General features: G+C 43.3%; 1 protein-coding gene across 1 annotated transcript in view; it reads right to left on the bottom strand.

Annotated features, from left to right (window-relative positions):
- Positions 1-14,866, bottom strand: part of LOC311136783 (filamin-C-like) — a gene marked incomplete at both ends in the record, with an annotated part of 50,551 nt that overhangs the window by 4,152 nt on the left and 31,533 nt on the right. Inside the window, 11 exons of the mRNA XM_084171060.1 lie at positions 820-957; positions 1,240-1,512; positions 1,963-2,220; positions 7,466-7,584; positions 7,790-7,946; positions 8,267-8,470; positions 8,766-8,927; positions 9,268-9,441; positions 9,789-9,917; positions 11,771-11,911; positions 13,495-13,591. Coding sequence (XP_084027186.1) covers positions 820-957; positions 1,240-1,512; positions 1,963-2,220; positions 7,466-7,584; positions 7,790-7,946; positions 8,267-8,470; positions 8,766-8,927; positions 9,268-9,441; positions 9,789-9,917; positions 11,771-11,911; positions 13,495-13,591 — 1,852 coding nt within the window. The remainder of the gene's footprint in view (positions 1-819; positions 958-1,239; positions 1,513-1,962; positions 2,221-7,465; positions 7,585-7,789; positions 7,947-8,266; positions 8,471-8,765; positions 8,928-9,267; positions 9,442-9,788; positions 9,918-11,770; positions 11,912-13,494; positions 13,592-14,866) is intronic.

The following is a 14,866-nucleotide window of genomic DNA, read 5'->3' on the forward strand; positions in this document are numbered from 1 at the left end:
CCAATAGAAATGAATGGTAAATAATGTACTGTTTCACTTTGGAGTCACTTTTATTGTAAATAAGAATATAATATGTTTCTAGACACTTCTACATTAATGTGGATGCTACCATGATTACGGATAATCCTGAATGAATCGTCAATAAGGATGAGTGAGAAAGTTACAGAGGCACGAAGATCATACCCCCAAGACATGCTAACCTCTCACCATTACAATAACAGGGGAGGTTATCATTTTTGTGGGGTATGATATTTATGTCTCTGTAACTTTCTCACTCATTATTATTCACAATTCATTCAGGATTATCCGTAATTATGGTAGCATCCACATTAATGTAGAAATGTTCAGAAACATATTCTATTCTTATTTACAATTAAAATGACTCTAAAATGACACAATACATTATTTACCATTAATTTATATTGGGAACAAAATCATCTGAAACACAACCAAAACAAACTGCAAATGCATCCAACAAATGTGTAGAGCCACAAGCTTGATGGAGTCATTGCTTGCTAGGAATATGTGACCAAATACTAAGCTTTTGACTACTTTAATACATACTTTACTTTTACCAAATACTTTAGGTTGCCTAAAAAGTGCTGTAATTTCTAAACAGTTTCCCCGATATGGATGAAAATACCCTCTAATTAAAGCTGACAGGCTGCACTTTAACCCCATTGTCATTGTATAATTTGCAAGTACTGGAGTAAAGAGCCCCCCCCCCCCCCCAACAAAAAAAAAAAAGTGTCACTGTCCAAATACTTTGCTCAATTGTTGGTCCTTGGAGCTGGATGGGGTTTTTGTACCCTATCTCACCTGGATCCTGTACGATGTAGACCACCCCACAGGATCCATCCTTCCTGTCTTCAAAGGAGATCTCAGCCTTACTGGGCCCTTCTACAGCGATGGACAGACCGCCTGCACCGGCCTCCCGCGTCCAGATACTAAACTCAGCTACGGGGAGGGAGGGAGGGAGAGAGGGGGAGAGGGGGAGAGAGAGAGAGAGAGAGAGAGAGAGAAAGACAGAGAGAGAGAGAGAGAGAGAGAGAGAGAGAGAGACGGGTTGAAACCTGGTTCAACTAAAGTAGGTAAAAAATAACTTATTGAAAGTAAAACATTCTTCAAAATATATGTGCTATATGCAAAATCAGTGCTAGTTAGTGTAAAGGAAAGGACATGTACAACAGTTAAGTGTTATTTTTTCAGAGACAGAGAAGGTCAGGTCAGGCTACTTACTTGGTGCTCCTGCCACTCCTCTTTCCAGCCCAGTGCCTCCGGCCCGAACCTTGTGGGACCCTCCTTCTCCCAGGGGTCCCACTGTAAACTGGAAGGGACTACCGGGGACATGCTGCCCGCTGTACTTCACATTGACCGTGTGGGCCCCCATCTCCTGGGGCACGAAGCGGACACTATAGGTGCTGTCCCCTCCATCTATGATCTCTGCCTGTTCTGTTTTACCACCAGGGCTGGTCACCTGGGCCGTCATACTACCCTGGGTAGCGGTCTCACCTAGAGGAGGGATGAGCGAGGGATAGAGGGGGTCAGACTGGCTTTTTACATTTTAGTAATTTAGCACACACTCTTATCCAGAGCAACTTACAATCAGTGCATTCAACTAAAGTACACTAGAACCTAAAAGGGTTCTTCGGCTGTCCGCAAAGGAGAACCCTTTGAAGAACCCTTTTTGGTTCCAGATAGAACCCTTTTGGGTTCCATGTAGAACCCTTTCCACAGAGAGTTCTACATGGAACCCAAAAGGGTTCTCCTCTGGGGACAACTGAAGAACCCTTTTGTAATCCTTTTTTTTTAAGAGTGTAGGTAAAACAACCACATATCGATTATGACATTGAAAGTAAAACCTTGTTCAATATAGCCCCTATCTGTAAAATCAATAAAAGAAAAACAAGTACAACAGTTGAGTGTTAGTAAATTAGTATTTTTTTCTTCATTCATTCTCACCTGGTGTGACTGTAGCGGGTATCCCAGCAAAGCTAGCCAGACTCTCTCTGCCCAGGAACTCTCCAAAAACATCTCTGAATGGACTGGCTCCTCCTGGTCCTCCCATCTGGGTGCTCTCCTCTACCCTCACCTCCCTCTTCGTCTCGCCGCCCCGCATTTTGCTGATCTCTGTGCGCTCCGTGCGCGTGTACGTGTGGCTGCTGCGTGTGAATGTGCGAGTCATCCTCTCCTGGGCTGACACCATCTGGAACCAGTTTCCTATTGGTGGAGAGAAAGCAGGAATGGTTAGTGCTTGGCTAGTCTTAGATGCCAGCTATACTTGAAGACTCGTGCTAGCTAGCTTAGCTTTTAAGCTAGCTAGCGAAAGCTGTATGAAAGTTGATTGAGAGTCGAGTGATAGGGGTAATATTAATGTGGGGTACTTCAGCACCATGAGAGTAATACTTGACCACATTGTGACCATGTATAAAATAAAAATCAAATCAAATTTTCTTTGTCACATGCTTCGTAAACAACAGGTGTAAACTAACTGTGAAATGCTTACTCACGGGTCCTTTTTCAGCAATGCAGAGTTAAAGATAAAAAATTTAACAAAAAATTTGAAATAGTGACAAGAGGAATAAATACACAGAGAATAACAATGCGTAAAAATAACCTTTTTTTTGGTCATTTAGCAGACGCTCTTATCCAGAGCGACTTACAGGAGCAATTAGGGTTAAGTGCCTTGCTCAAGGACACATCGACAGATTTTTCACCTAGTTGGCTCGGGGATTAGAACCAGCAACCTTTCGGTTACTGGAACAACGCTCTTAACCACTAAGCTACCTGCCGCCCCATGGTTGGTATACAGGGAGTACCAGTACCGAGTTGATGTTCAGGGGTACGAGGTAATTGAGTTAGCTATGTACATATAGGTAGGGTTAAAGTGACTAGGCAACAGGATAGATAAGAGACAGTAGCAGCAGCGGGTAGCCATTTGATTAGCTATTTTGCAGTCTTGTTTGTTTAGCAGTCTTATGGCTTGGGGGTAAAAGCTGTTCCTGTTGGTTCCAGACTTGGTGCACTGGTACCATTTGCCGTGCGGTAGCAGAGAGAACAGTCTATGGCTTGGGTGGCTGGAGTCTTTGACAATTTTTGACACCACCTGGCTCCTGAGTGGCGCAGCGGTCTAAGGCACTGCATCTCAGTGCTTGAGTCGTCACTACAGACCCCCTGGTTCGATTCCAGGCTGTATCACAACCGGCCGTGACTGGGAGTCCCATAGGGCGGTGTAGGCCGTCATTGTAAATAAGAATTTGTTCTTAACTGACTTGTCTAGTTAAATAAAGGTAAAATAAAAAATAAAAATAAAATAGGTCCTAGATGGCAGGGAGCTTGGCCCCAGTGATGCACTGGGCTATACCCACCACCCTCTGTAGCAGTTGCCGTACCAAGTGGTGATGCAGCCAGTCAAGATGCTCTCAGTGGTGCAGCTGTAGAACTCTTTGAGGATCTGAGGGCCCATGCCAAATATTTTCAGCCTGCTGAGGGGGAAGAGGCGCTGTCGTGCCATCTTCACAACTGTGTCGGTGTGTGTAGACCATGTTAATTCCTTAGTGATTTGGACACCGAGAAACTTGAAGCTCTCAACCCACTCCACTTCAGCCCCATCGATGTGGATGGGGGCGTGCTTGCTCCTCCGTTTCCTGTAGTCCATGATCAGCTCTTTTGTCTTGCTAACGTAGAGTGAGAAGTTGTTGTTCTGGCACCACACTGCCACTGCCAGGTCTCTGACCTCCTCCCTATAGGCTGCCTCATCATTGTTGATGATCAGTGCTACCACCGGCGTGTAATCTGCAAACTTGATGATGGTATTGTAGTCGTGCATGGCCATGCAGTCATTGGTGAACAGGGAGTACAGGAGGGGACTAAGCACACACCCCTGAGGGTTGATGGTCAGCATGGCGGATGCATGTTGCCAACCCTCACCGCCTGGGGGGCGGCCCGTCAGGAAGTCCAGGATCCAGTTGCAGAGGGAGGTGTTCAGTCCTAGGGTCCTGAGCTTGGTGATGAGCTTGGAGGGGACTATGGTGTTTAATGCTGAGCTGTAGTCAATTAACAGCATTCTTACATTTCATGGCTATATGTGTGAGTGTTACAGGGTGATAATCATTTAGGCAGATTACCTTGGCGTTCTTGTGCAAGGGGACTATGGTGTTCTGCTTGAAACAAGTTGGTATTACAGACCGGGTCAGGGATAGGTTGAAAATGTCAGTGAAGACACTTGCCAGCTGGTCAGTGCATGCTCTAAGTATGCGGCCTGGTATTCTGTCTGTCCCCGCGGTCTTGCGAATGTCAACCTGTTTAAAGGTCTTACTCACATCGGCTATGGAGAGAGAGATCACACAGTTGTCTGGAACAGTTGGTGCTCTTATGCATGGCTCAGTGTTGCTTGCCTCGAAGCGAGCATAGAAGGCATTTAGCTAATCTGGTAGGCTTGTGTCGCTGGGCAGCTCACAGCTAAATTTCATTTTGTAATCCGTGATAGTTTAAAAGCCCTGCCACATCCATCGAGCATCAGAGCCGGCGTAGTAGGATTCGATCTTAGTCTTGTATTGACGCTTTGCCTATTTGATGGCTCGTCGGAGGTAGTAGCGGGATTCCTTATAAGCGTCCGGATTAGTGTCCCGCGCCTTGAAAGTGGCAGCTCTAGCCTTTAGCTCAGTGCGGATGTTGCCTGTAATCCATGGCTTCTGGTTCGGGTATGTACGTACTGTACGGTCACTGTGGGGACGATGTCGTCGATGCACTTATTAATAAAGCTGGTGACTGATGTGGTAAACTCCTCCATGTTATCGGATGTATCCTGGAAGATATTCCAATCTGTGCTGGCGAAACAATCCTGTAGCTTAGCATCCGCTTCATCGGACCACTTCCATATTGAGCGCGTCACTGGTACTTCCTGTTTGAGTTTTTGCTTGTAAGCAGGAAGCAGGAGAATAGAGTTATGATCTGATTATGGTTTCTGTGTGTGGAATAAAGGTGATCTAGAGTTGTCACCTCTAGTTGCACAGGTGACATGCTGGTAAAAATGAGGTAAAATTGATTTCAGTTTTCCTGCATTAAAATCACCGGCCACAAGAAGCGCTGCCTCTGAATGTGCATTTTCTTGTTTGCTTATGGCCCTATACAGCTCATTGAGTGCAGTCTTAGTGCCAGCATCGGTTTGTGGTGGTAAATAGACAGCTACGAAACATATAGATGAAAACACTTTGATTAGGGGGTAGATCAGCTTTAATATTGCAGATAAATTGTAACTTCCATCAATGTAATTGTCTGCATCACTTCCAATCCCCCATATGTTTTTTTTCTTCCTCGCATATATATATATATATATATATATATATATATATATATATATATATATATATATATATATATACATATGTACATATATATGCATATATATATATATATGCATATATATATATATATATATATATACATACACACATACACATACATACATACACATACACATCCTTTAAAAATATATATTTCTCTTTATTATCTTCCAACCCCACCACCCCTTCCCTAATTGTAGTAAACTAGTGAACAGCAACGCTTAGGCCTCTACATCCAGCTTATACATACTACAGTGGGGAGAACAAGTATTTGATACACTGACGATTTTGCAGGTTTTCCTACTTACAAAGCATGTAGAGGTCTGTAATTTTTATCATAGGTACACTTCAACTGTGAGAGACGGAATCTAAAACAAAAATCCAGAAAATCACATTGTATGATTTTTAAGTAATTAATTTGCATTTTATTGCATGACATAAGTATTTGATCACCTACCAACCAGTAAGAATTCCGACACTCACAGACCTGTTAGTTTTTCTTTAAGAAGCCCTCCTGTTCTCCCCTCATTACCTGTATTAACTGCACCTGTTTGAACTCGTTACCTGTATAAAAGACACCTGTCCACACACTCAATCAAACAGACTCCAACCTCTCCACAATGGCCAAGACCAGAGAGCTGTGTAAGGAGATCAGGGATAAAATTGTAGACCTGCACAAGGCTGGGATGGGCTACAGGACAATAGGCAAGCAGCTTGGTGAGAAGGCAACAACTGTTGGCGCAATTATTAGAAAATGGAAGAAGTTCAAGATGACGGTCAATCACCCTCGGTCTGGGTTTCCATGCAAGATCTCACCTCGTGGGGCATCAATGATCATGAGGAAGGTGAGGGATCAGCCCAGAACTACACGGCAGGATCTGGTCAATGACCTGAAGAGACCTGGGACCACAGTCTCAAAGAAAACCATTAGTAACACACTACGCCGTAATGGATTAAAATCCTGCAGCGCACGCAAGGTCCCCCTGCTCAAGCCAGCGCATGTCCAGGCCCGTCTGAAGTTTGCCAATGACCATCTGGATGATCCAGAGGAGGAATGGGAGAAGGTCATGTGGTCTGATGAGACAAAAATATAGCTTTTTGGTCTAAACTCCACTCGCCATGTTTGGAGGAAGAAGAAGGATGAGTACAACCCCAAGAACACCATCCCAACCGTGAAGCATGGAGGTGGAAACATCATTCTTTGGGGATGCTTTTCTGCAAAGGGGACAGGACGACTGCACCGTATTGAGGGGAGGATGGATGGGGCCATGTATCGCGAGATCTTGGCCAACAACCTCCTTCCCTCAGTAAGAGCATTGAAGATGGGTCGTGGCTGGGTCTTCCAGCATGACAACGACCCGAAACACACAGCCAGGGCAACTAAGGAGTGGCTCCGTAAGCATCTCAAGGTCCTGGAGTGGCCTAGCCAGTCTCCAGACCTGAACCCAATAGAAAATCTTTGGAGGGAGCTGAAAGTCCGTATTGCCCAGCGACAGCCCCGAAACCTGAAGGATCTGGAGAAGGTCTGTATGGAGGAGTGGGCCAAAATCCCTGCTGCAGTGTGTGCAAACCTGGTCAAGACCTACAAGAAACGTATGATCTCTGTAATTGCAAACAAAGGTTTCTGTACCAAATATTAAGTTCTGCTTTTCTGATGTATCAAATACTTATGTCATGCAATAAAATGCAAATTAATTACTTAAAAATCATACAATGTGATTTTCTGGATTTTTGTTTTAGATTCCGTCTCTCACAGTTGAAGTGTACCTATGATAAAAATTACAGACCTCTACATGCTTTGTAAGTAGGAAAACCTGCAAAATCGGCAGTGTATCAAATACTTGTTCTCCCCACTGTATATACATTTTATGGACACAGTCAATTTTACAATAATTCTATTTTTTTTGTTTTTACTCCTGAACTTCCTCTACCCTCAACCTCTCCGATCATTTTCATGATGTCCATCCGGTTTGCTTCTATATGCCATACCATATCTTTCTATAGATGAAAACTCTTGGTAAATAGTACTGTCTGTAGCTTATCATGAGGTATTCTAATTCAGGTGAGCAAAAACCAGAGACTTCCTTAACATTAGATATCGCGCACCAGGCTGTGCTCACCAGGGATTTTGAGGTTGAGGCCACAGGCGCTGCCTACAGAGGCGATGGAGGGGGCAGTTCTCTTCCTGGTGATGCTCTCCTTCATCCTTCCTTCTCCTGTCACCTTCACTGTGAAAGGACTTCCTGTAGGGGCAGAGGATCAGCCAATGAGAGGTCTGAAACCGGAATTGTTGCAACAACAAAGAAATCACAGGTAACAGTGTCTGACAATGTTGTTCGATAATGAAATGCAATCTCACCTAAACCAAGTTCATTTACTAATTTCACACATTTTTCATAAAATCATATTTCAATTTACAGAACTGAAGTAAGACAAGGAAACACTAACCTGGGATGTGCTTGTCAGAGAACTTGATGTTGATGATGTAGTTGCCTGGCTCTGTGGGGCAGTAACTGACTCTGCACGTTCCATCCTCCACATCCTCACAGTTAATATCCACTTTACTCGGACCCTCGATCGACAACCCCAGACCACCATAACCTGAGAAAGAGAGTGAGGAGAGGGGGGGGGGGCAGAAAGAGCTAAAGATGTAAGGCAATGGGTGTATCTGTCTATGAACTTTAGCAGATATGGGTTAGATTAGCTTAAAGGAAAGATACACCCATTTTGAATGTTGATGCAAAACTCGTCATCCCGGCTGTATCTCCGCCTGCTTGAACATCAAATAGCTCAGATACACCTGAACACTTGAAATGACCCTGGGAATCGATAGAACATCGCTCAGAGATGCACAAAAACTATAACATTCAAAATGGGTGAATCTTTCCTTTAATATGGCTAACATGCTCCTACAGCCTTACCGGCATTCCTAGTGTCCACAAAGAACTCAGCCATATCGAAGGTGTGGGCCTCCACCAGTCCTTTACCAAAAGCCTTGACCCTATTGGCCTCGCCAATCTCTGACTGGCCAACCTGGATCTTGAAAGGGCTGTTGGTCACGTGCTTACCGCTCTTCTTCACGCTCACCTCGTGCTCTCCCACCTCCTTAGGGGTGAAGGAGATACCTGCGGATGGAGGGATGGAGGAAAGGAGTGTGTAAGTAGATATTGGAACAGAGTATTTAAACAGGGATTAGTTAAAGGATTCACACATTCTGACATTGCTGTCATCGTTTTATGCTTCCAGAAAGTTGAACTCAGTGCTCTCTGTCCGTCTGTCGAGAGTCCCAAGACTGATGGTTCACACGGCGAGAAAGGTTACTTTGCTTCAGAGTAAGGAAACCAAACCATTTATTCTACCCACCAGAGCCATGTTATTGAAAATCACAGGCTCATGCCAGGTTAGTGAGTAGTATCTCACCTATGTGTCTGTTGGGAAGTCTCTTGAGCAAACAGGGCTCTTCATTGCCTGATGGAGCTCTGATACTAGCCGTCAGCAGGCTCAGGTCAGACTCTGTGATCTTCAGTGACAAGTCTGCTGCTGTCCCCACGTTGAGCTGGGACGTCCTGATAGAATCATCACCTGGATAGAGAGAAATGGAAAATAGATTGACAAACCATTTATTAACATTTACTAACTACATAACATTTATAAACCATTTACAAACCATTTACTAACCATTAACTAATTATTTACTAACATGGAAAAACAATTACTAACATTCACTCACAATGACTGACCATTTACTTACACTTACAAATCATTTGCTAACCCTTTACTAACCATCCCAAATATAATTTTATGTAGCGCCCTAAAACACATATGATTTATCAATGTACCAATGATTTCACTGCGAAAGTATGAGTGGTATTGTGGCTGTATGTGGATACACCCCTGAGTGTTCTGGTCCAGACCCACTCACCAGTGATTTTAGCAGTGAAGGGGCTGCCGGGTATGTGTTTGTTGTCAAACTTGACGATGATCTTGTAGTCTCCTGGTGAGGTGGGCAGGTAGGATACATTACAGGTTCCACCCTTATTGTCTTTACAGGTGATCTCTGCCTTAGAAGGACCCTCCACCGCCAGGGACAGACCACCTGTAGGGGTGGTAGGAGGGAGAGAGAGTGAGTGAGTGAGTGAGTGAGTGAGTGAGTGAGTGAGTGAGTGAGTGAGTGAGTGAGTGAGTGAGTGAGTGAGTGAGTGAGTGAGTGAGTGAGTGAGTGAGTGAGTGAGTGAGTGAGTGAGTGAGTGAGTGAGTGAGTGAGAGAGAGAGAGAGATGGGGTTTTACTCAACTGTCTACATAGGATTAGATGGAGAAATGTTTTCCCGTCATTGTTGACAGAGCGGGAAAAATACAAGTCAATACTAAAAAGTATTAACTGTGTTACAAAAGTATTGGTTGAAATAAGAATAAAGAATTGCATAAATAGTAATTGGAAGTACCTTCTCCAACGTTATTGGTGACCACGGTGAAAGTGGCAGGTTTGTTGACGGTGCCGTGACAGAGGCCAGGGCCGTACGCTGTCACCAGACCACTGTTCATAGCATCCACATAGAACTGGAGGGGGCTTCCTGTGAGGGGGAGAGAGATAATGGAGGAATGGACAGACAGAAAAAAGTTTGTTCAATGTTCATCAATGTTTATTTAACGTTCATATACAGTGGGGGAAAAAAGTATTTAGTCAGCCACCAATTGTGCAAGTTCTCCCACTTAAAAAGATGAGAGAGGCCTGTAATTTTCATCATAGGTACACGTCAACTATGACAGACAAATTGAGGGAAAAAAATCCAGAAAATCCCATTGTAGGATTTTTAATGAATTTATTTGCAAATTATGGTGGAAAATAAGTATTTGGTCACCTACAAACAAGCAAGATTTCTGGCTCTCACAGACCTGTAACTTCTTCTTTCAAAGGCTCCTCTGTCCTCCACTCGTTACCTGTATTAATGGCACCTGTTTGAACTTGTTATCAGTATAAAATACACCTGTCCACAACCTCAAACAGTCACACTCCAAACTTCACAATGGCCAAGACCAAAGAGCTGTCAAAGGACACCAAAAACAAAATTGTAGACCTGCACCAGGCTGGGAAGACTGAATCTGCAATAGGTAAGCAGCTTGGTTTGAAGAAATCAACTGTGGGAGCAATTATTAGGAAATGGAAGACATACAAGACCACTGATAATCTCCCTCGATCTGGGGCTCCACGCAAGATCTCACCCCGTGGGGTCAAAATGATCACAAGAACGGTGAGCAAAAATCCCAGAACCACACGGGGGGACCTAGTGAATGACCTGCAGAGAGCTGGGACCAAAGTAACAAAGCCAACCATCAGTAACACACTACGCCGCCAGGGACTCAAATCCTGCAGTGCAAGACGTGTCCCCCTGCTTAAGCCAGTACATGTCCAGGCCCGTCTGAAGTGCATTTGGATGATCCAGAAGAGGATTGGGAGAATGTCATATGGTCAGATGAAACCAAAATATAACTTTTTGGTAAAAACTCAACTCGTCATGTTTGGAGGACAAAGAATGCTGAGTTACATCCAAAGAACACCATACCTACTGTGAAGCATGGGGTTGGAAACATCATGCTTTGGGGCTGTTTTTCTGCAAAGGGACCAGGACGACTGATCCGTGTAAAGGAAAGAATGAATGGGGCCATGTATCGTGAGATTTTGAGTGAAACCCTCCTTCCATCAGCAAGGGCATTGAAGATGAAACGTGGCTGGGTCTTTCAGCATGACAATGATCCCAAACACACCGCCCGGGCAACGAAGGAGTGGCTTCGTAAGAAGCATTTCAAGGTCCTGGAGTGGCCTAGCCAGTCTCCAGATCTCAACCCCATAGAAAATCTTTGGAGGGAGTTGAAAGTCTGTGTTTCCCAGCGACAGCCCCAAAACATCACTGCTCTAGAGGAGATCTGCATGGAGGAATGGGCCAAAATACCAGCAACAGTGTGTGAAAACCTTGTGAAGACTTACAGAAAACGTTTGACCTGTGTCATTGCCAACAAAGGGTATATAACAAAGTATTGAGAAACTTTTGTTATTGACCAAATACTTATTTTCCACCATCACATGCCAATAAATTCATTAAAAATCCTACAATGTGATTTTCTGGATTTTTTTTCCTCATTTTGTCTGTCATAGTTGACGTGTACCTATGATGAAAATTACAGGCCTCTCTCATCTTTTTAAGTGGGAGAACTTGCACAATTGGTGGCTGACTAAATACTTTTTTTCCCCACTGTACGTAAATATGCCTGTTTAAAAACCTGACCTGAAAAAATTTGTAGAAATATGAACATAAGAAAGTCTCTTTAATTGAGCATAACTGCTTACATTGAGTCTGGGTTTAGTTTGAAGACAGGCTAACACAAGGTGTTTTCTCCTCTGGTTTTGACAGACAGAAGTGTACTGTACCTGGGATGTGGTTTCCTTCATACTTGATGTCCATCTCGTGCAGACCCTTCTCAGTAGGGTTGAATTTAACTGTGATGGTCCCATCCTTGTTGTCTGTGATGTGGGGGTGGGCCGTCTTACCGGAGGGCATACGCACCTCACCTGGAAATTACAGGAAAGGGAAGTGAGTGTGTCATTGTGTCTGAAGCAGTAAGATTATCTACAGGTACAGTTGAAGTCGGAAGTTTACATAGACTTAGGTTGGAGTCATTAAAACACGTTTTTCAACCACTCCACAAATTTCTTGTTAACAAACTATAGTTTTGGCAAGTCGGTTAGGACATCTACTTTGTGCATGACACAAGTCATTCTTCCATCAATTGTTTACAGACAGATTATTTCACTTATAATTCACTGTATCACAATTCCAATGGGTCAGAAGTTTACATACACTATGTTGACTGTGCCTTTAAACAGCTTGGAAAATTCCAGAAAATGATGTCATGGCTTTAGAAGCTTCTGATAGGCTAATTGACATCATTTGAGTCAATTGGTGGTGTACCTGTGGATGTATTTCAAGGCCTACCTTCAAACTCAGTGCCTCTTTGCTTGACATCATGGGAAAATCAAAAGAAATCAGCCAAGACCTCAGAAAAATAATTGTAAACCCCCACCAGTCTGGTTCATCCTTGGGACCAGACTACGGTTTGCAACTGCACATGGGGACAAAGATCGTACTTTTGGAGAAATGTCCTCTGGTCTGATGAAACAAAAATAGAACTATTTGGCCATAATGACCATTGTTATGTTTGGAGGAAAAAGGGGGACTTGCAAGCCGAAGAACACCATCCCAACCGTGAAGCACGGGGGTGGCAGCATCATGCTGTGGGGGTGCTTTGCTGCAGAAGGGACTGGTGCACTTCACAAAATAGATGGCATCATGAGGAAGGAAAATTATGTGGATATATTGAAGCAACATCTCAAGACATCAGTCAGGAAGTTAAAGCTTGGTCGCAAATGTGTCTTCCAAATGGACAATGACCCCAAGCATACTTCCAAAGTTGTGGCAAAATGGCTTAAGGACAACAAAGTCAAGGTATTGGAGTGGCCATCACAAAGCCCTGACCTCAATCCTATAGAAAATGTGTGGGCAGAACTGAAAAAGCGTGCGCAAGCAAGGAGGCCTACAAACCTGACTCAGTTATACCAGCTGTGTCAGGATGTGGGAAGCTTGTGGATGACTACCCGAAACGTTTGACCCAAGTTAAACAATTTAAAGGCAATGCTACCACATACTAATTGAGTGTATGTAAACTTCTGACCCACTTGGAATGTGATGAAAGAAATAAAAGCTGAAATAAATCATTCTCTCTACTATTATTCTGACATTTCACATTCTTAAAATAAAGTGGTGATCCTAACTGACCTAAGACAGGTAATTTTTACTAGGATTAAATGTCAGGAATTGTGAAAAACTGAGTTTAAATGTATTTGGCTAAGATGTAAACTTCCAACTTCAACTGTACCTGTGTACTGTTTTATGTGTTAATGAGTGTCTGTTAGGATTACCAAATTCTGTAAAGTTTCCCACATTTCCAAGGTTTCCCCCAAATCCCGGATGGAGAGTTCCTGGAATCATGAAGGAATTTTTGCATCCTTGCATAAGCAGAGAGGGAATCCTTTAACTGTTTTTTTTTGGGGAAAACCTGGGAAATTTGGAAAATATTCCGGAAAAGTCCCTGTACCTGTGATCGGTCCCTGCTGTACGGTGAATGGGATGACCAGGTTGAGAGGGCGGAACTGATCCATGCCTTTCCTATGGACAACGGGCTCCTTTGTTGCCTAAAAGGGCAAATAAAGAAATATGATGGTCAGCAAAAATATAATATCATACATGTATGAGTAACTATAGCAAGCTATGTCTATACAAAGTACAAATTGAACTTTAATGCAGCCTTTTTGAGTCAGTTAAAATGTTGTTACACCCTTATAAGACATTATAAAGATTCATACATGATAACAGCAAGTTATAAAACATTAAGTGAAGGATTACCCAATGTTAGTTTTGTCCACCAGAATGCTCCACACCACTCTCTCACCAGACCCCCCCCATGCCTGTTATACAGTTGAAGTCGGAAGTTTACATACACCTTAGCCAAATACATTTAAACTCAGTTTTTCACAATTCCTGACATTTAATCCTAGTAAAAATTACCTGTTTTAGGTCAGTTAGGATCACCACTTTATTTTAAGAATGTGAAATGTCAGAATAATAGTAGAGAGAATGATTTATTTCAGCTTTTATTTCTTTTATCACATTCCCAGTGGGTCAGAAGTTTACATACACTCAATTAGTATTTGGTAGCATTGCCTTTAAATTGTTTAACTTGGGTCAAACGTTTCGGGTAGCCTTCCACAAGCTTCCCACAATAAGTTTGGTGAATTTTGGCCCATTCCTCCTGACAAAGCTGGTGTAACTGAGTCAGGTTTGTAGGCCTCCTTGCTCGCACACGCCTTTTCAGTTCTGCCCACATATTTTCTATAGGATTGAGGTCAGGGCTTTGTGATGGCCACTCCAATACCTTGACTTTGTTGTCCTTAAGCCATTTTGCCACAACTTTGGAAGTATGCTTGGGGTCATTGTCCATTTGGAAGACACATTTGCGACCAAGCTTTAACTTCCTGACTGATGTCTTGAGATGTTGCTTCAATATATCCACATAATTTTCCTTCCTCATGATGCCATCTATTTTGTGAAGTGCACCATCCCTCCTGCAGCAAAGCACCCCCACAGCATGATGCTGCCACCCCTGTGCTTCACGGTTTGGATGGTGTTCTTCGGCTTGCAAGCGCCCCCTTTTTCCTCCAAACATAACGATGGTCATTATGGCCAAACAGTTCTATTTTTGTTTAATCGGACAAGAGGACATTTCTCCAAAAAGTACGATCTTTGTCCCCATGTGCAGTTGCAAACCGTAGTCTGGCTTTTTTTTTTTTATGGCGGTTTTGGAGCAGTGGCTTCTTTCTTGCTGAGCGGCCTTTCAGGTTATGCCGATATAGGACTCGTTTTACTGTGGATATAGATACTTTTGTACCTGTTTCCTCCAGCATCTTCAC

The sequence above is a fragment of the Coregonus lavaretus genome (assembly GCF_964263955.1).
Source record: "Coregonus lavaretus genome assembly, chromosome: 11".
Classification (NCBI taxonomy): domain Eukaryota; kingdom Metazoa; phylum Chordata; class Actinopteri; order Salmoniformes; family Salmonidae; genus Coregonus; species Coregonus lavaretus.